Below are 19,681 nucleotides of genomic sequence, written 5' to 3'. Positions count from 1 at the left end.
TAGGTTATGGGCCAGGCGCGGTGGCTCATGCCTGTAATCCCAGCACTTTGGAAGGCTGAGGCGAGTGGATCGCCTGAGTTCAGGAGTTCGAGACCAGCCTGGCCAACATGGTGAAACCCCGTCTCTACTAAAAATACAAAAATTAGCTGGGCATGGTGGCAGGTGCCTGTAATCCCAGCCACTCGGAAGGCTGAGGCAGCAGAATTGTTTGAACTGGGGAGATGGAGGTTGTAGTGAGCTGAGATCGCACCATTGCACTCCAGTCTGGGCGAAGGAGAGTCCGTCTCAAAAAAAAAAAATAGTTAGGTTATGGTGCAAAACAAGAGAAAACAAGACTCAATAGAGGATGGGGTGAAAGTGTGGAAAAGGTGGCTTGGAGTAGAGGGAAGGCAGTAGGATAGTGGAGTGCTGCTTGGGATAAGGGTTGGGATGGAGTGTGAGGGTGTGTATTTTTGGAAAATAGAATAGAAGTAGAAAGATGGTGGTGCGGGTGAATGGGTAATGGGTGGGTTTTGGGGTGGGCTATAGGAAAAGGGATGCTTGGTGGGTTGGCTGTTGAGTTGGTGATATGGGGAGGGTGGAATGGATGCTAGGAGAGCTGGCGTTGGGTATGCATGGAGCTGCGGGGGCCACATCATCTGTCCTTCAGGTATGGCATCCCTGGACAACAAGGCCACGGGGCGGATGGGGATGCGGGCAGCTGTGTACTACATGGTGACCACCATCATCGCGGTCTTCATCGGCATCCTCATGGTCACCATCATCCATCCTGGGAAGGGCTCCAAGGAGGGGCTGCACCGGGAGGGCCGGATCGAGACCATCCCCACAGCTGATGCCTTCATGGACCTGATCAGGTGTGCCAACCTAAAAAACACAATATACGCATTTGGAAAAGGAGACTTTATTTATTGTAAAAGGTTATAGCCTGCAAAAAGGTCATCCCACAGGCTGGGAAGCATGCGTCCGGTCAAGAGCAGAGACAGGCACTTCTAAGGAGGAGGGGTTGGAGTAGGAGCTTTATGCTGAATGGGTTGGCTAAACATGCATATTCAACAGTTTACAGGAGGAGCTATGAATATTCATGTAGGTAGCCCTGATGCATGCATATTGAACAAAGTTGCATGTAACATGTGACCCCATGTCCACTTTGGGGTGGATACTTAACATTTACTTAACATTTAAATGTATCACATTTAGGCTTTATACATCAAAAGGTCTTTTCAGGACACGAAGGTATCCAAATGCACAGCCTCTGTCAATGAGCCAGAACCAGCCCATGGTCAGTGGTGTTATCAGGAGAAAGTTACTGAAATCAGTCCCTTGTCCAATCAAAGCTGTAGTTATGGCTGGTGGAACAGGGGCCCCATTAGTCCTTGTCTGTGAGCTGATGAGTTGTAATTATTTTAATATTGCTTATCGTAAGACTAGTGTTTGTTTAACTCCTAGAGAAAAAGAAGAATCTTTTGACAGCTAGAACACAATTTATTCTTTGAGCGTAGGGTCCATGACTTAACCCCTGCCTGGCATGGTCTTAGATCCTCCTTATAATTTGGTATCTTATTGCCGCAAAGAGCCTGTTCTATCAGTCTTATGATTTCTGTTTTAATTTAATGCATTAATAACATTAATGTGGGTTAGTTGTTGTGTCTAGATTATAAAAGGGAGAGAGTGTAAGGAGGCGTGTCTGACCTCCTGTCCCATCATGGCCAGGAACTCAGTTTTAAAGTTGTTCTGGGGTCCACTTGGCCACAAGAGAGTCTGTTCAGCTGTTGGTGGTGGTGGTGGCTTAGGTGTTACTTTTAGTTTACAGGTGACTGTACTCATTTTGATATGATTTCTGACTCTACTTGCAACAACTCATACTGAAGGAGAGACAAAGGGGACAGGCTCCCGCAGCCTGGACATAGCAGCACCCATAGTATCCACCTGTGGTACCCAATTTCTGCCCTGGAACCTTGTATATATTCTCCAACAGCAGCTGCTGCTAGAATATGATCTTAGGATATGACCCTTAAGGTAGGGTCAGAACAGCTGGTATTTGCCTAAGCATCATTGGAGGGTGAATGATTCTCTTAGAGCAGCATGATTTTTTAATTTATATTTTATTTTATTTTTTACTTTAAGTTCTGGGATACATGTGCAGAACGTGCAGGTTTCTTACATAAGTATACATGCGCCATGGTGGTTTGCTGCACCTATCAACCCGTCATCTAGGTTTTAAGCCCCGCATGCATTAGGTATTTGTCCTAATGCTCTCCCTCCCTTTGCCCCCACACCCCACAAAAGGCCCCAGGGTGTGATGTTTCCCTCCCTGTGTCCATGTATTCTCATTGTTCAACTCCCACTTACGAGTGAGAACATGCAGTGTTTAGTTTTCTGTTTCTATGTTAGTTTGCTGAGAATGATGGCTTCCAGCTTCATCCACGTCCCTGCAAAGGACATGAACTCATTCTTTTTTATGGCTGCATAGTATTTGCATGGCATATATGTGCCATATTTTCTTTATCCAGTCTATCACTGATGGGCATTTGGGTCAGTTCCAAGTCTTTGCTATTGTAAATAGAAGCAGCACGATTTTTTAAAAAATTAACTAAATTTTTGATTTTTTATTTTTATTATTAAAAAATATTTTTGCTATTAATAGTTGCCTTTACTCTTTTAATTGTTTTTATTTTTATTTTTGCACTCCATTGCCCAGGCTGGAGTGCAGTGGCATGAGCTTGGCTCACTGCAACCTCCGCCTCCAGGGTTCTGTTGTGCCTCAGCCTCCAGAGTAGCTGGAATTACAGGTGCACGCCACCACACTGGACTAATTTTTGTATTTTTAGTGGAGACAGGGTTTCACCATGTTGGCCAGGCTGGTCTTGAACTGCTGACCTCAAGTAGTCTACCTGCCTCAGCCTCTTAAACTGCTGAGATTACAGATGTGAGCCACTGTGCCCGGCCTATGAAAAATTTTTTAATTTTTAATTTCAATAGCTTTTGGGGAGCAAGTGTTTCTTTGTTACATGGATGAATTATCTAGTGGAGAATTCTGAGATTTTAGTGCATCCGTCCCACTAGTAGTGTACATTGTACCTAATGTGCAGCTTTTAATTTCTAACTACTCTCCCCGCCTCCCGCTTCTGAGTTTCTAAAGTCCATTATATCACTCTGTATGTTTCTGCATACTCATAGCTTAGTTCCCACTTACAAGTGAGAAATACTGTATGTGGTTTTCCATTCCTGAATTACTTCACTTAGAATAATGGCACCCAGCTCCAACCATGCCAAAGACATTATTTCTTTCTTTTTTTTTTTTTTGAAACAGAGTCTCACTCTGTCGCCCAGGCTGGAGTGCAGTGGCATGATCTCAGCTCACTGCCACCTCTGCCTTTCGGGTTCAAGCGATTCTCCTGTCTCAGCCTCCTGAGTAGCTGGGATTAGAGGTGCCTGCCACCATGCCCAGCTAATTTTTGTATTTTTAGTAGAGACAGCGTTTCATCATGTTGGCCGGGCTGGTCTCAAACTCCTGGCCTCGAGTGATCCACTCATCTCAGCCTTCCAAAGTGCTGGGATTACAGGTGTAAGCCACTGCACCCAGCCTATTTCATTCTTTTTCATGGCTGAGTAGTATTCCATGGTGTACATATATCATGTGTTCTTTATGCACTCATCAGTTGATGGGCACTTAGATTGGTTCCATTTCTTTGCAACTGTGAATTGTACTGTGATAAACATATGTGTGCAGGTGTCTTTTTGATATAGTGACTTCTTTTCCTTTGAGTAGATACCCAGCAGTGGGATTGCTAGGTGGAATGGTAGATCTACTTTTAGTTCTTTAAGAAATCTCTCAGCCAGGCGCAGTGGCTCACGCCTGTAGTCCCAGTACTTTGGGAGGCTGAGGCAGGCAGATCATGAGGTCAGGAGATTGAGACCATCCTGCCTAACATGGTGAAACCCCGTCTCTACTAAAAATACAAAAAATTAGCCAGGTGTGGTGGCGGGCACCTTTAATCCCAGCTACTTGGGAGGCTGAGGCAGGGGAATTGCTTGAACCCGGGAGGTGGAGGTTGCAGTGAGCCGAGATCGCACCACTGCACTCCAGCCTGGGCGACAGAGCAAGACTCCGTCTCAAAAAAAAAAAAAAGAAATCTCCATACTGTTTTCCATAGAGGTTGTACTGATTTACATCCCCACCAGCAGTGTATAAGTGTCCCCTTTCCCTCACATCAATGCCAACATCTATAGTTTTTTGACTCTTTAATGATGGCTGTTCTAGCTGGGGTTAAGGTGGTTATCTCATTGTGGTTTTAATTTTAATTAAAGCAGCAAGATTTTTGCCACACAGAATCAAGGCTAGCCATGGTTCTACCTTAATCATGGGCCTAGACGAAACCTAAAGTTAAAAGGGTTTAAGAGTTTTCTGTGGTTTTTTGAGGCATCACTGACACATGTGTGTTTGAATTAAAGTCCTTGAGGTGATGTAGGGCTCTGGCCACGTGCTCAGACAGACCTGGATTTGAGGGCCATCTGCACCTCTTAGCAGCTCTGTGGCTCTGGGTAGCTTACATCAATTCTCTGGGCTGTGGTTTCTTTCTATGTGACAGGCGGCATTCAATAGGACTCATGTCTAGGGTTATTGTAGTGTTTTAATCAGATGATAGTAAGATGCTTGCTCAGTGCCCAGCCTAGAGGAAGCATTCATATGTTGGCTGCACTATTGTTGTTCTTGGTGTTAGTATTACTGTTATCACCCTAGATGCCCTTCCATGGTCTAACCACTTTCCTTCTTCTCATGTTTTTCTGCAGAAATATGTTTCCACCAAACCTTGTGGAGGCCTGCTTCAAACAGGTCAGGGGGAAGTACACAGTTTGATCAAGGAGATTCGGAGGGTGGTGGGAGCTTGGGGCTGAAGGGATGGTCCAAGGGCAAGAGGCGGGAGGAAGGGCCTGACAGAGCAACGGGCAGGGGTTCTTGAGGAGTCTAGGAGAAAGGATGTATTTTCCATGGTGATCTGGGAGGGTTAGGGAGAAGCACTTAGGTCCGAGAATGGTGGCTCAGGCTTGTAATCCCAGCACTTAGGGAGGCCAAGGCGGGAGGATCACTTGAGGCCAAAAGTTCAAGACCAGCCTGGGCAACAGAATGAGACTCTGTCTTTCAAAAAAAAAAAAAAAAAAGATTAAAAAAAAATTAGCTGGACACGCCTGTCTCAGCTACTTGGGAGGCTGAGGTGGGAGGATTGCTTGAACCCAGGAGATCAAGGCTCCAGTGGTCACACCACTGCACTCCAACGTGGGTGACAGAGCAAGACCCCATCTCAAAAAAAGAAAAAAAAAAAAAGAGGACTTAGGCCAAGGACTTCCTGAGCGCAGGGCTAGAGGAGGCAACAAGGCTGGTGTAGAGATTCCAAAAATTTTGACCATAGATGGTTGAGGGGAGAGGCCCTCAACTCTGGTTAAGCATTGCCCAGGGAGCTTGTGAAAAATTCAGAATCTATACTGCTTCCACACATTGGTTGTTCACTTCCTCATTCATTTATTCAGGCACTTATTCTTCAAAAAATATTTTTAATTTATTTATGTTCAAATTCACAGAAAGACTATATGTATTTATGAGGTATGATGATGTTTTGAAATATGTCTGCATTGTGGAGTGGCTCAATCAAGCTTACTAACATATCAATTACCTTATATACTTAACATTTTTTGAGATAAAAACACTTAAAATCTACCCTTTTGGTGATTTTCAAATACACAATACATTGTTATTAGCTATAGTCACCATGATGTATAATAGAGCTCTTGAACTTATTCCTCTTGTCTAGCTGAAATTTTGTGTCCTTTTACCAACATCTCCCCAATTTCCCTGCTCCCCAGTCCCTGGTAAGCACTATTCTATTTTCTGCTTCTATGAGTCCAACTCTTTTAAATTTCACATATAAGTGAGAGCATGCAATATTTGTCTTCCTGTGCCTGGCTTATTTCACGTAGCACAGTGTTTTTCAGGTTCAACCCTCTTGTCACAAATGACAGGATCCCCTCCTTTTTCAAGGCTGAATAGTATTTCATTGTATATGTATACCACATGTTCTGTATCCATTCATTCACTGATGGATACTTAGGTTGATTTCATATCTTGGCTATTGTGAATAGTACTGCAATAAACATGGGAGAGCAGATATCTCTTTGAGATACTGATTTCATTTCCTTTGGATATATACAGTAGTGGGATTGCTGGTCCTACGGTAGTTCAATTTTTTTTTTGTTTTTTTGAGATGGAGTCTCACTCTGTCGCCAGGTTGGAGTGCAGTGGCACCATCTCAGCTCACTGCAACCTCCGCCTCCCAGGTTCAAGCGATTCTCCTGCCTCAGCCTCCCAAGTGGCTGGGACTACAGGCACGCACCGCCACACCCAGCTAATTTTTGTATTTTTAGTAGAGACAGGGTTTCACCATGTTGGCCACGATGGTCTCAAACTCCTGACCTCATGATCCGCCTGCCTCGACCTTCCAAAGTGCTGGGATTACAGGCGTGAGCCATGCCCGGCCGGTAGTTCTATTTTTAATTTTTTGAGGAAGCTCCATATGATTTTTCATAATGGGTTTACTGATTCATTCGCTCATTCTTCCATGCACTATTCAAGTCATTCATTCACTCATTCAGATCTGCTGAATGAGTGATAATCAATAATGAGTGATAATCGATAATGAAGATCTTATCAATCTTCCAGGGTGTGGGAACTGGGAATCAGTGGTCTCAAGGAATTTCTCCAGGCGATTCTGATGCATCCGCTGAATTGAATCTGGGTGCAATCTCTCTCTATTTCAGTTCAAGACACAGTACAGCACGAGGGTGGTAACCAGGACCATGGTGAGGACAGAGAACGGGTCTGAGCTGGGTGCCTCCATGCCTCCTCCATTCTCAGTGGAGAACGGAACCAGCTTCCTGGAAAATGTCACTCGGGCCTTGGGTACCCTGCAGGAGATGCTGAGCTTTGAGGAGACTGTACCCGTGCCTGGCTCCGCCAATGGCATCAACGCCCTGGGCCTCGTGGTCTTCTCTGTGGCCTTTGGGCTGGTCATTGGTGGCATGAAACACAAGGGCAGAGTCCTCAGGGACTTCTTCGACAGCCTCAATGAGGCTATTATGAGGCTGGTGGGCATCATTATCTGGTGAGTCCTGGTCTGTGCCCACGGGAAGGTGGAGCCAGAGCTGGGAAGTCAGGCTGTGGGGAAGCTGCCGAAGGGCTTGCTGGGGACTTTTGGTCATTCATTTACGTATTGGGTGATTCACTTAACCACTCACCAACTCATTCATTCATGTCTTTCTGGGATGATTTCATCACTAGTTCACTTCCTTGTTCATCTGTTCATTCATTCATTCTTCTATGCATTGGTTAGTTCATGGAATATCTCACTCTTTCATTCATTCATGTCCTTCTGCAATGATTCATTCACTGCTTTGTTCATCTGTTCATTCACTCATTCTTCTATGCATTGATGAAATCACTCATTCAGTGATTTATTCATCTATACTCATGCTTCAGTGCATTGATTTACTCATTTCCTCATGCATTTATTCATTCGTCTATGCATTGGTTAAATCACTGGCCAACTCACTAACTCATTCATTCATTCACACTTTTCTGCAATGATTTGTTCACTTGTTCACTCCCTTGCTTATCTGTTCATTCACTCATTCTTCAATACATTGACCAAGCCATTCACTGACATTTATTCAGCTACATTTATTCTTTCATGCATTGGTTTCTGGATTTATTTGGTCATTCATTTATTTATTTTGCAAAATTAATGTATTTTTAATTGACAAATAAAAACTGTATATATTTTCATGTGCAACATAATGTTTTGAAATATCTCTACATTGTGGAATGGTTCAGTTGAGCTAACTAACATAGACGTTACCTCACATGCTTATTTTTTTGTGGTGAGAACACTTAAGATCTAGGCAGGGTGTGGTGGCTCATGCCTATAATCTCAGCACTTTGGGAGGCCAAGGTGGGAGAATCACTTGAGCCCAGGAATTTGAGACCAGCCTGGGCAACATGGCAAGACCACAAAAAATACCAAAAAATTAGCTGGGTGTGGTGGCATGCAGCTGTAGTCCCAGCTACTTGGGAGGCTGAGGCGGGAGGACAGATTGAGCCTGGGATGTAGAGGCTGCAGTGAGTTGTGATTGCCTGGGTGACAGAATGAGACCCAGTCTCAAAAAAAAAAAAAAAAAGGAGAGACCACTTAAAATCTACTCTCTTTGTGATTTGCAAGTACACAATACATTGTTTTTAACTATACCTACCATGTTGTCCAATAGATCTCTTGAACTTATTTCTCCTATTTAACTGAAATTTTGTACCCTTGATCAACATCTCCACAATCTCCCTTTCCTGCGAGTCCCTGGCAACCACCATTTTACTCCCTGCTTCTGTGAGTTTGATTGTTTAGATTCCACAGATAAGTGAGATCATGTGGTATTTGTCTTTCTGTGTCTTGGTTATTTCAATTAGCATAATGTCCTCCAGGTTCATCTGTGTTGTCACAAGTGACAGGGATTTATTCATCTCCTATGCATTGGTTAGTTACTATTCATTCATTCATACCTTTCTGCAATGATTTATTCACCCATTTACTTCCTCATGTATCTCTTCATTCACCAATTTATTCACTTATTCATTCTCATTTTTCTATCGGTTCATTCATTTTCTTATTCATCTATTCATTCTTCCATGCATCAGTTAACTCACTCATTTATGTATTCATTCACTCGTAAATTTATTTACAAACTCATCCATGCATTAGTTAAATCATTGATGGACTCATCTGTTTATTTACTCAGTTAAGTCATTTATTCATTCTAATTCATTCTTGGACCCACTCATTCATCTATGCATTTGTTATTCTTTCATTCATTTATTCAAGTATTCTCTTCATTCACTCATTTGTTCACGTATTTGTTCACTCAGCTACTAACTTGTTTCATTTGCTTATTTCCTTACTTATTCATCCAGTTGTTAATCCCTTCCTTTCTTCCTTCTTTCCTTCCTTCCTTCCTTCCTTCCATCCTTCCTTCTCTAGATTCCTTTATTACTTCAGAAATATCTTTATTCACTCAGCAGGCATTTTCCCAGGCAGACTTTGTCTTGACCTCTGGAGTACAGAGATACAGTGCACTCATACCTTATCCTCAAGGAGCTCACAAAATCTTAGGGGAGACAGACACATCGTAGATCAATATAACACAAGGTGGTAGGTTCTGTAGTAAAGGAACATTTAAAAAATGTTGGGAACTTGGAGAAGGAAGCAGTGAGTAGAGGGGTACGCAGTGAATCCTTCCTGAAGAGGGAGTCATGAAGAAGGTCACCTGTTAACTGCGTCTTGACAGGTGAGTAGGACTTCAACTGGACAGTGAGAGGGGAGACGTATTTCAGGCAGAGAGAAGAGAACATGCAAAGCTTGAAGGTACCTAAGTTGTTTGGAGAATGGTGGGGCATTCAGGAAGGTGAGAGCATGGGGTAAGTTGGGAGTGGTGGTGGAAGATATTAACAAGGCTGTCAGATCCCAAATGGGAGAAGACTTTGTACATCATCCCAAACAATTGGAAAGTTGTATAGTGTCATATGTAAAATGTTTATTTAGAAACAGAATGCTTATTCCCCAGTGCCATAAAGAAATAGCACTCAAACATAAATTTAATTATCTCAGCAAGGCAATTTTTACTTCTGCAGAAAGGGTGTTCATCACAGATGGAACAATGGCAAGAGCACACCTGAACAAAGGAGGGAAGAAGCAATTTTTATCCCTTATGCAGTTTGTCCCTGCTACTGTGTCCTGTCTCCATTGGCTGGAGCCAGACCTTACAATCTAAACTAAAACCCGACTGGCTAATAATTTAAAACTTTTCTAAATAGGTAAAAGCAATGGAAAACAGAGGAAAAGAGGAAGTTGCTTACAAAAGGACTTAGAAAAGTAATAACATTCCCAAATAAGGAAGGGGTATAGGCTGCAAGCTGGGACATGCCTGTGAGCACATCCAGCACAGATATCTTGGTTAAAGTACAAGGACGTAGAATGTACTATGTGCCTGTGAGCGTGTCTAACACCTACATAGGATAGGGCTTAACAAAGAGTTGTTAGCATAAAGTAAGGAGGCTTGAAGGAAGTTAGTCTTTAAAAGAAAGTATTTTTAACACTTAAGATTTATTCTTTAACAAGAAGGGAAACTTTGAAGACGAACTTTTACTTTCTTCATATAAGGAACTTGAGGCCAAGTTGAGGGCCTGGAAAAGCATCTGAAAGGAATGGGAGTGGGGAGCTTATTAAGGATAAGCAGAGAGTTAACAAGGAATAATGAAGGCTCAGCTGAATTGGGAACAATGAATTTATAGCAGTGTCATTGGCATGATTGGGTGAAATGTCCAGATGTGCCAGGTGGCTGAGTGTAGGGGGTAAGAAATCATGCACAATTAATCTTGGGCTGAGGAATTTTGCAGGGGATGAGGTGGAAGGATGGAGGTGAGGAAGTTGAGAGAGGGATTACTCAGAGTAAGCATAGAGGTGGATCTAGTCATGTTGACTTGGAGAAGACTCAGCAACTACTCCCCAGGGCTAACTCTGAGCCCAGTTTGGAGAACACAGATGTGACTGGAGAAGCCCCGTGCATCCTCATTTTTGACTCAAGCTATTGTACCACCTTCCCAAGAGGTCCCCACCTCCTCCAACACATCCACGATGAATGTGAGCCAAAGTAGATTTCAATTTTTTTTTTTTTTTTTTGAGATGGAGTCTGGCTCTGTTGCCCAAGCTGGAGTGCAGTGATGTGATCTCAGCTCACTGCAACCTCTGCCTCCTGGGTTCAAGTGATTCTTCTGCCTCAGCCTCCCGAGTAGCTGGGACTACAGGTGTGCACTACCACACCTGACTAATTTTTTTATTTTTAATAGAGATGGGATTTCACCATGTTGGCCAGGCTGGTCTCGAACTCCTGACCTCAAGTGATCTGCCCTCCTCGGCCTCCCAAAGTGCTGGGATTACAGGCATGAGCCACCACGCCCAGCCATAAACTTCAATTTCTGAAGAAAGAGGAGTAGCCATTGAAGCCTCGAAATGAGATGATGGTGCCAATGGCAGAAACTCACACGATTGACCAGTGGGCTGGATTATGGGGGGAAACAGGTGAGCCCTGATGAACTTGCTTCTTTCATCTTCTCTATTCTCCTTTTTACTCAATACTCCAGCCACATTGGTCTTCTCTCTGGTCCTCCAGCACTCCTAGTGCATGCCCATCTCAGAGCCTGCATTGTGCCTGCAATGATTTCTTCCAGATACACAGGGTACCTTCTCATCATGCAAGTCTCAGCTTAAATGTCACCTCTTCAGAAAAGCCCTCTCTGACCATCTGCTCAGAAGCAGTCCCATCCAGTGACTCTCCTTTGCTGTTATCACCACTTGAAGTTTGCAATTAGTGCATTTCTATGTGTACCTCCTGCTTTCCCCATTAGAATGTGTCTTAGTTCATGTCAGCTGCTGTAACAAAAATACCATAGACATTGTGGCTTAAAGAACAAAAATGTATTTCGCACAGCTCTGGAGGGTGGGAAGTCTAAGTTCAAGGCACCCACAGATTCCATGTCTGGTGAGGGCTGTCTTCTGGTTCATGGAAGGCGTCTTCTTGCTGTGTCTTCGAATGACAGAAGGGTGGAGGGAGCTCTCTGGTGTGTCTTTTATATGGGCACTAATTCCATTCATGATGGCTCCACCCTCATGACCTAATCACCTCCCAATACTATCCCATTGGGGGTTAGGATCTCAAGATATGAATTTGGTTGGAGTGGGGAGGGGACATAAACATTTAGTCCATAACAGAATGTAAGTGCTATGAGGACGAGAGCCATGTGCCTGGTACTCAGTAGGTACTCAGTCAATATCTGTGGAATGAATGAATACATCGGTGATTTTGATAGGACAAGTGGTTTGAGAGGGAAATGCTTAGGCTGGTGAATGAGTGATAACAGGCACTGATAGGGAAGAGAATAGGGGCATACACGTTTCAAATGTGGAACAAACAGTTGGGGGCAGAAGATAAGGGAAGCTTAGAAGGCCAGAGACAGGGAATGTCTTGGCAATGTCTAAGGAAGGAAACTGAAGGTAGTGATTATTTGGGGCAGGATTGAGAGGGCTTGAATGGGGAGTAGATACAGGAGAGACCTGAAAGGTTGTATATCCTGGAGTTGTAGGAACTTTTCTACCATGGTGGGGAGATGTGGAAGAGCAGGAGGAGGAGGAGGTGGGCTTCATTCATGGGGCCCGGTGGCATTCATTAGTGTACGGGGAAGACTGGGATGGAGTAGGGTGCCGTATCATGGGTATTGTGTGGCTCCAGGGCCCTATATGGGCAAAGCCTTGGGGATGCCACCTTCAGACCTGCAAGGGAAGTCAGGAGGGAGCCCTGACAGGTATGTGGCTCCCTCACACAGGTATGCACCTGTGGGCATCCTGTTCCTGATTGCTGGGAAGATTCTGGAGATGGAAGACATGGCTGTCCTGGGGGGTCAGCTGGGCATGTACACCCTGACCGTCATCGTGGGCCTGTTCCTCCATGCCGGCATTGTCCTTCCCCTCATCTACTTCCTCGTCACTCACCGGAACCCCTTCCCCTTCATTGGGGGCATGCTACAAGCCCTCATCACCGCTATGGGCACGTCTTCCAGGTATGGCCTTGCTCCCCACCCCAGCACCATTCCTGGTTGCACTTCTGTCCTTCATGTCCTCTCCTAAGGCACCTGCCCTCTCCATTCCTTAAACACCTCTTCTGAGTCGTCCAACAATGTCCAGGGCTCATAATGTCAACACCTAGGGTCCAGTCATTGTCCTGGGCTGGCTCTCCTGGTCTCCTTTTCTCCTTTCCTGTTTTTTAACTTTCTGTGGAGGAGAACCAGGTACCAGTTTTGAGGTTAAGAGGGAAGGTTCCAGGATGCCCCATGAGCTCAGTCATTTCCTAGCTCAGAGGGTGTCATCTCCACTTGTGAGATGGTGTCTGGGAGACCTCTTGGCTGCTGCTTCTTCCTTCTCCTCCTCCTTCTTCTTCGCCTTCATCCTCTTCCTCCTTTTTCTTCTTCCTCCTCTTCCTCCTCCTCTTCTTCTTTTGTAGTTTTAGGGGATTAATTAAGAGCATCATCCCAATTCAAAAACAAATTTGAAAAGTAGCACAACAGCCACAAAGATGGAAGAATTTTTTTTTCTTTTTTTTGAGACAGAGTCTCACTCTGTCACCCAGGCTGGAGTGCAGTGGTGTGATCCTGGCTCACTGCAAGCTCCGCCTCTTGGGTTCAAGTGATTCTCCTGCCTCAGCCTCCCAAGTAGCTGGGACTACAGGCATGCACCACCACACCTGGCTAATTTTTGTATTTTTAGTAGAGATGGGGTTTTGCCATGTTAGCCAGGCTGGTCTCGCACACCTGGCCTCATGTGATCTGCCCACCTTGGCCTCTCAAAGTGCTGGGATTACATGTGTAAGCCACCACGCCCGGCCAAAAATATCTTTTTTTTCTTTTTCTTTTTCGTTTGACATGAGGCCTCACTCTATCACCCAGGCTAGAGTGCAGTGGTGTGATCTCCACTCACTGCAACCTCCACCTCCCAGGCTCAAGTGATCCTCCCACCTCAGCCTCCCAAGTAGCTGGAATCACAGGTGCCTGATTCCAGTCCTCCTGGCTAATTTTTTAGCCCTCCCGGCTAAGTTTTTTTTTTTTTTTTTTTTTTTTTTTGGTAGAGATGGGGTTTTGCCATGTTGGCTATGGCTTGTCTTGAACTCCTGAGCTCAAGTGATCTGCCCGTCTCACTCTCCCAAAGTGCTGTGATTACAGGCACGAACCACTGCACCTGGTCAAAAATATAATTTTTAAAATTGCCCATAACGCTGGTCAGGGAATGTGCCTCTTGGTCTATGGCTACGTAAGACTGATGTCACTGTATCCTAGAATTAAACTCACATAGTCACCACTGAGTTGGACACCCAGAGACTCTCTTATGAGTCCAGGATTCCAACTGTATGATGTAAAGCTGACCACAGAACACACGCCTTGTGGACAGACTTACCCCAAATGAGATGCCCACTTCTTTGACTAAACTCGCCAATCAATTAGGTCACTTTTCTCCGATAAGACGTGGCGGGTAGATGGATAGAGAAAGTTAGCACAGCTGAGGTCAATGCTGGTGCAAACAGGGGAGTCTGGAGTAGGGGCCCTCCCTGAAGTCAGCAGACCTTTGGTCCTGTCCTTTCTGGAAATGGATAGGTAGAACGAACCAGTGCCATCAACTAGTGTGTAGTCATTGGCCTTAGCTATTGGCTTTAAGTGGGTGAAGAGATCTTCAGCTTGGGAGACCCTCATTGCTGTTTTCTTCCTGTATCATGAGGAGTTGCTCCTTTCCTTTGTACAGTTATCAGCCTCTGAAATGTTATACCCTTGTCTTCTGCATCTTGCAGAGCCCCCCACCTGGCCTGCTCAATGTTCTCAAGGGGAACGCTCCTTGGGCTCATTTCTGCCCAGGCCACGCCCAGCCCATGCCCTGCTCTGAGCCCCGCCCTGCCTTGCCACGCCCTATTCTCAGCTCTTCCTCACCTGGCCACGTCCTGCTCTGAGCCCCGCCTCACCTACTCCTCCCCTGTTCTCAGCCCCGCCCATGTGACCCAGCCCTACCCATTCTCAGCCGTGCCCCACTAGGTCACGCCCTGTTCCCCAGCCTTTCTTCGGCCACGCCCCATTCTCTGCCCTGCCCCACTAGGCCACACCCTGTTCCCAGCCCCGCCCCCACCAGGCCACGCCCCGTCCTCAGCCCTGGGCTCTTTCCCCCAGCTCGGCAACGCTGCCCATCACCTTCCGCTGCCTGGAGGAGGGCCTGGGTGTGGACCGCCGCATCACCAGGTTCGTCCTGCCCGTGGGCGCCACGGTCAACATGGATGGCACTGCCCTCTACGAGGCCCTGGCTGCCATCTTCATTGCTCAAGTTAACAACTACGAGCTCAACCTGGGTCAGATCACAACCATCAGGTGAGGGGGCTTGGGTAGGACCTGCCAGCAGGTGAGACTTAAGCGGTCATCAGCTTGGCTGGGAGGGTTGGGGAGGGAGGAGGGGGCCGCAGCTGGAGCTCAGAGGAGCCCACGGATGTTGGAAGGGGGATGTGGGAAGAGCCCAATGCCGGATGAGGTAGGTGAAAGGTAAAGTTGCCACCTGAGGCTGTCAGGAGCTGCCAAGACGTTCCTGTCAGTTTCCCTCTCACGTGGGAGATCCATTTGTCCAGTGTTTTCCAAAGCATGGCTGGTGCATCCTGATAACCCGAGGTTCTTGTATATAGATTCTTATATTTGTAGGCTCTATACATTTATTTATTCCTGTATTTATAGGTCCCATCATCCAGTGGTTCCAACTTAGTCATTATAAAAATAACAGTGAACATTGTCATCTCCTTCAGGTCTTCAGCGTTACTTTTTCAGGGAAGCCCTGTTTAAAATGGCATATCGGGTCTTGCTAAGGAGGCACTGTTTCCCCATGTAGTACTATCTCCATATAGTATGAATTTTAGTTATTCATTTTGTTTATTGCCTGCTTCCCATACTAGAATGTAAGCTCTGTCGGGCGCGGTGGCTCACACCTGTAATTCCGGCACTTTGGGAGGCCGAGGTGGGTGGATCAGGAGTTCGAGGTGGTCAGGAGTTCGAGACCAGCCTGGCCAACATGGTGAAACCCCATCTCTACTAAAAATTAACCAGGCGTTGTGGCATGTGCCTGTGGTCCCAGCTACTCAGGAGGTTAAGGTGGGATTGAGTAGTGAGTTGCAGTGAGCTGAGATAACACCACTGCACTTCAGCCTGGGAGAGAGAGAGAGGAGGCGAGGCAGGGGCAAGGTGAGGTGAGGAGGGGAGGGGCGGGGCGGGTGGGGATCGAGGTGAGGCGAGGCGAGGCGAGGCATCAAGCAGTATTTTTCTCTCTGTGTCTGGCTTGGGTATTTAATTTAAAATGCCTTGGGGAGCTGATCTCTTCCCTTCTCTCTGTCCTTTTCCTCTCTCTTCCTCATCGCCTTCTTCCCTCCATCTGCTCCCCATGTTCTCCCTCCCCCTGCAGCATCACGGCCACAGCAGCCAGTGTTGGGGCTGCTGGCATCCCCCAGGCGGGTCTGGTCACCATGGTCATTGTGCTTACGTCGGTCGGCTTGCCCACGGAAGACATCACGCTCATCATCGCCGTGGACTGGTTCCTGTGAGTGTTCTCTAGGCTGGACCCTGGTGCTCCTGCTTCTGCACACACTGCTTTCCCCTGCAACGTCCTCGACCTGTGGACTTTTATTCCAGCAAAGATGCAGTGATCCAGAATTTTCAAGTGAAAAGGAGGCCTTGGAGAGGCCTCCAATCCATGGCCTCTGGACCCCAAATCCCACAGTTATCTTTGGGAAGTAGGGTTGGAGACAAGCAATGGGGGCTTTACCTATCAGGCAGAAAAACTCCTCTTTTACCTGTTTTATGTAGAAGTCACCGAAAGGTGATCCAGGCCGGGTGCGGTGTCTCTACTAAAAATACAAACAAACAAAAAACAAAATTAGCTGGGCGTGGTGGCACGTGCCTGTAATCCCAGCTGCTCAGGAGGCTGAGGCAGGAGAATCGCTTGAACCTGGGAGGTGGAGGTAGCAGTGAGATGAGATTGCCTCCTGGGTTCACGCCATTCTCCTGCCTCAGCCTCCCAAGTAGCTGGGATTACAGGCGCCCGCCACCATGCCTGGCTAATTTTTTGGTTTTTTGTATTTTCAGTAGAGATGGGGTTTCACCATGTTAGCCAGGATGGTCTCGATCTCCTGACCTCGTGATCCACCTGCCTCGGCCTCCCAAAGTGCTGGGATTTGTTATTTTTTTTTTTTTTTTTTTTGAGATTACGTTTTGCTGTGTTGCCCAGGCTGGCCTTGAACTCCTTAGCTTAAGCAATCCTCTTGCTTCAGCCTCCCAAGTAGTTGGGACTACAGGTGTGAGCTGCTACTCCCAGCTGCAAATATATATTTAAATCTCAATTTTTAAAAACAGGAGGTTTACAGGTAGGACACAGTGACATGTGCCTGTAATCCCAGCACTTTGGGAGGCCAAAGCAGGTGGATTGCTTGAGTTCAGGAGTTCAAGACCAGCCTGGGCAACATGGCAAGTCCCATCTCTACAAAAAATACAAAAATTAGCTGGGTGTGGTGGCGCACCTGTAGTCCCAGCTGCTTGGGAGGCTGAGGTGGGAGCAACTCTTGAACCTGGGAGGTTGAGGCTGCAGTGAGCCAAGATCACATGACTGCACTCCAGCCTGTGTGACAGAGCAACACTCTGTTTCAAAAACACAAAAACAGGCCGGGTGTGGTGGCTTACGCCTGTAATCCCAGCACTTTGGGAGGCCAAGGTGGGCAGATCACCTGAGGTCAGGAGTTCAAGACCAGCCTGGCCAACATGGTGAAACCCCATCTCTACTAAAAATATCAAAAATTAGCCGGGCCTAGTGGTGGGCGCCTATAATCTCAGCTACTCAGGAGGCTGAGACAGCAGAATCACTTGAACCTGGGAGGTGGAGGTTGCAGTGAGCCGAGATCGCACCACTGCACTCCAGCCTGGGCAACAGGAGTGAAACACCATCTCAAAAAACAAAAACAAAAACAAAAACCAGCAACAACAACAAAACCAGGAGGTTTACATTAAAGGAAGCCTGGACTTTCATTCCCACATGGGAGCTGTCAGCTGAGCCTGAGTTCCAATTTTATAATCTTCAGCCTGCCCTATTCTACACCTGTATTGACTCAGGCCTGCCCTGGTTTACCATTCCGGATTCTATGTGCTTTTCAGTTCATAATCCTTAATCATCTGCATGAGATGTTCATTTTTCTCTTTTCTTTCTTTCTTTCTTTTTTTTTTTTTTTTTTTGTGAGACAGAGTCTTGCTCTGTCACCCAAGCTGGAGTGCAGTGGCTCGATCTCAGCTCACTGCAACCTCTGCCTCCCAGGTTCAAGTGATTCTCCTGCCTCAGCCTCCCGAGTAGCTGGGATTACTACTGGGCATGCCACCATGCCCAGCTAATTTTTTTTTTTTTTTTTTGTATTTTTAGTAGAGACGGAGTTTCACTATGTTGGTCAGGCCGGTCTCCAACTCCTGACCTTGTGATCCGCCCGCCTTGTGCTGGGATTATAAGCATGAGCCACCACGCCCTGCCTCATTTTCTTTTTTTTGAGAGACAGGGTCTTGTTCTGTCATCTAGGCTGGAGTGGAGTGGCATGATCATAGCTCACTGCAGCCTTGACGTCCTGGGCTCAAGTGACCCTCCCATCTCAGCCTCCCAAGTAGCTGGGACTACAGGCACATGCTACCATCCCAGGCTGTGTTTTAAAGTTATTCTATGTAGAGACGGGGTCTTGCTATGTTGCCCAGGCTGGTCTTGAACTCCTGGTCTCAAGCAATTCTTCTGCCTGTCAGCCTCCCAAAGTGCTGGGATCATATCTTTTTAATGATATGATCTTTTTTCTTTAAACCACACCCAGCCTCATTTTTAAAAAAATATCACATCTAAGATCAAACATGAACATCTCAGAGCTGGTCCATCCTGTTTGTTAGTAGGAGAAACAGGGCAGAGAGGGGGAAGAACCTGCTTGGGGACATGTGGTCATGGATTGTACTGCAATGGGAGCCCTCTGACTCCCTGGCACAGGGACCCCCCTCTGCTGCACCCTCTTTCTGTGAAGCTTTTCAAGCCCCCATTAATGGCAGCTTCTTTTTTCCCTGTACCAGTGACCGGCTTCGCACAATGACCAACGTACTGGGGGACTCAATTGGAGCGGCTGTCATCGAGCACTTGTCTCAGCGGGAGCTGGAGCTTCAGGAAGCTGAGCTCACCCTCCCCAGCCTGGGGAAACCCTACAAGTCCCTCATGGCACAGGAGAAGGGGGCATCCCGGGGACGGGGAGGCAACGAGAGTGCTATGTGAGGGGCCTCCAGCTCTGCCCCCCAGAGAGGAGGGAAGGGGGCTGGGGAGGGGAGTCCTGGTGACACATCTGTTGCCCAACTGACCGTGGGCTGAACACACGTTCTGCTTGACTCATTTAGGGGGGAGGGAAAAGTGAAATAAAGGAGCAGGAATGAAAGGTATATAAGGTCTCTGTTTCTCTCTGAGCACATGCTGAGGGCTTGAAGGACGGCGTGAGCAAGGGAGGGGAAGAAACGTTTCTCCTAGGTTTGGGGAGAAGGGAAGCTTCAGCTTCAACAAGAAGAGTGGTCAACTCATGTTTCTTACATTCTCAAAGAGTGGCGGAAGAAGAAGGTAAAGAAAAACCATTATTTCTCCTGATAAAACAATATCCATGGTCTCTGTGTCAGGGGTCCCCCAAGACCACCTTTAGGTTCAGCAATTAACTAGAAAGGCCCATAGAATTCAGGGTCGGGCGTGGTGGCTCCCGCCTGTAATCCCAGCACTTTGGAAGGCTGAGGCGGGAAGATCATGAGGTCAGGAGATCGAGACCAGCCTGGCCAACATGGTGAAACCCAGTCTCTACTAAAATACAAAAAATTAGCCAGGCGTGGTGGCAGGCGCCTGTAGTCCCAGCTACTCAGGAGGCTGAGGCAGGAGAATCACTTGAACCCAGGAGGCGGAGGTTGCAGTGAGCTGAGATTGGTGCCACT

General features: G+C 46.6%; 1 protein-coding gene across 6 annotated transcripts in view; it reads left to right on the top strand.

Moving 5' to 3' along the window:
• Positions 1 to 19,155, top strand: part of SLC1A6 (solute carrier family 1 member 6) — a 30,454-nt gene extending 11,299 nt beyond the window's left edge. For 4 of the 6 annotated variants that reach the window (XM_034944478.3, XM_034944476.3, XM_034944477.3 and 1 more), the window contains exons 4-10: positions 650 to 854; positions 4,792 to 4,834; positions 6,811 to 7,154; positions 12,473 to 12,706; positions 14,852 to 15,046; positions 16,119 to 16,253; positions 18,794 to 19,155. In XM_034944478.3, coding sequence (XP_034800369.1) covers positions 650 to 854; positions 4,792 to 4,834; positions 6,811 to 7,154; positions 12,473 to 12,706; positions 14,852 to 15,046; positions 16,119 to 16,253; positions 18,794 to 18,989 — 1,352 coding nt within the window. In that variant the 3' untranslated portion in view covers positions 18,990 to 19,155. Of the gene's footprint in view, positions 1 to 649; positions 855 to 4,791; positions 4,835 to 6,810; positions 7,847 to 12,472; positions 12,707 to 14,851; positions 15,047 to 16,118; positions 16,254 to 18,793 lie in introns of those variants that run through there. The other 2 variants (XR_004667744.2, XM_055104181.2) reach the window with 2 other exon arrangements.
• The last annotated feature ends 526 nt before the right edge of the window (positions 19,156 to 19,681 follow it).

Source organism: Pan paniscus, chromosome 20, assembly GCF_029289425.2.
Source record: "Pan paniscus chromosome 20, NHGRI_mPanPan1-v2.0_pri, whole genome shotgun sequence".
Classification (NCBI taxonomy): Eukaryota; Metazoa; Chordata; class Mammalia; order Primates; family Hominidae; genus Pan; species Pan paniscus.
The sequence above is the reverse complement of the archived record's forward strand: the minus strand, read 5'-3'. Positions and strand labels throughout refer to the sequence as shown.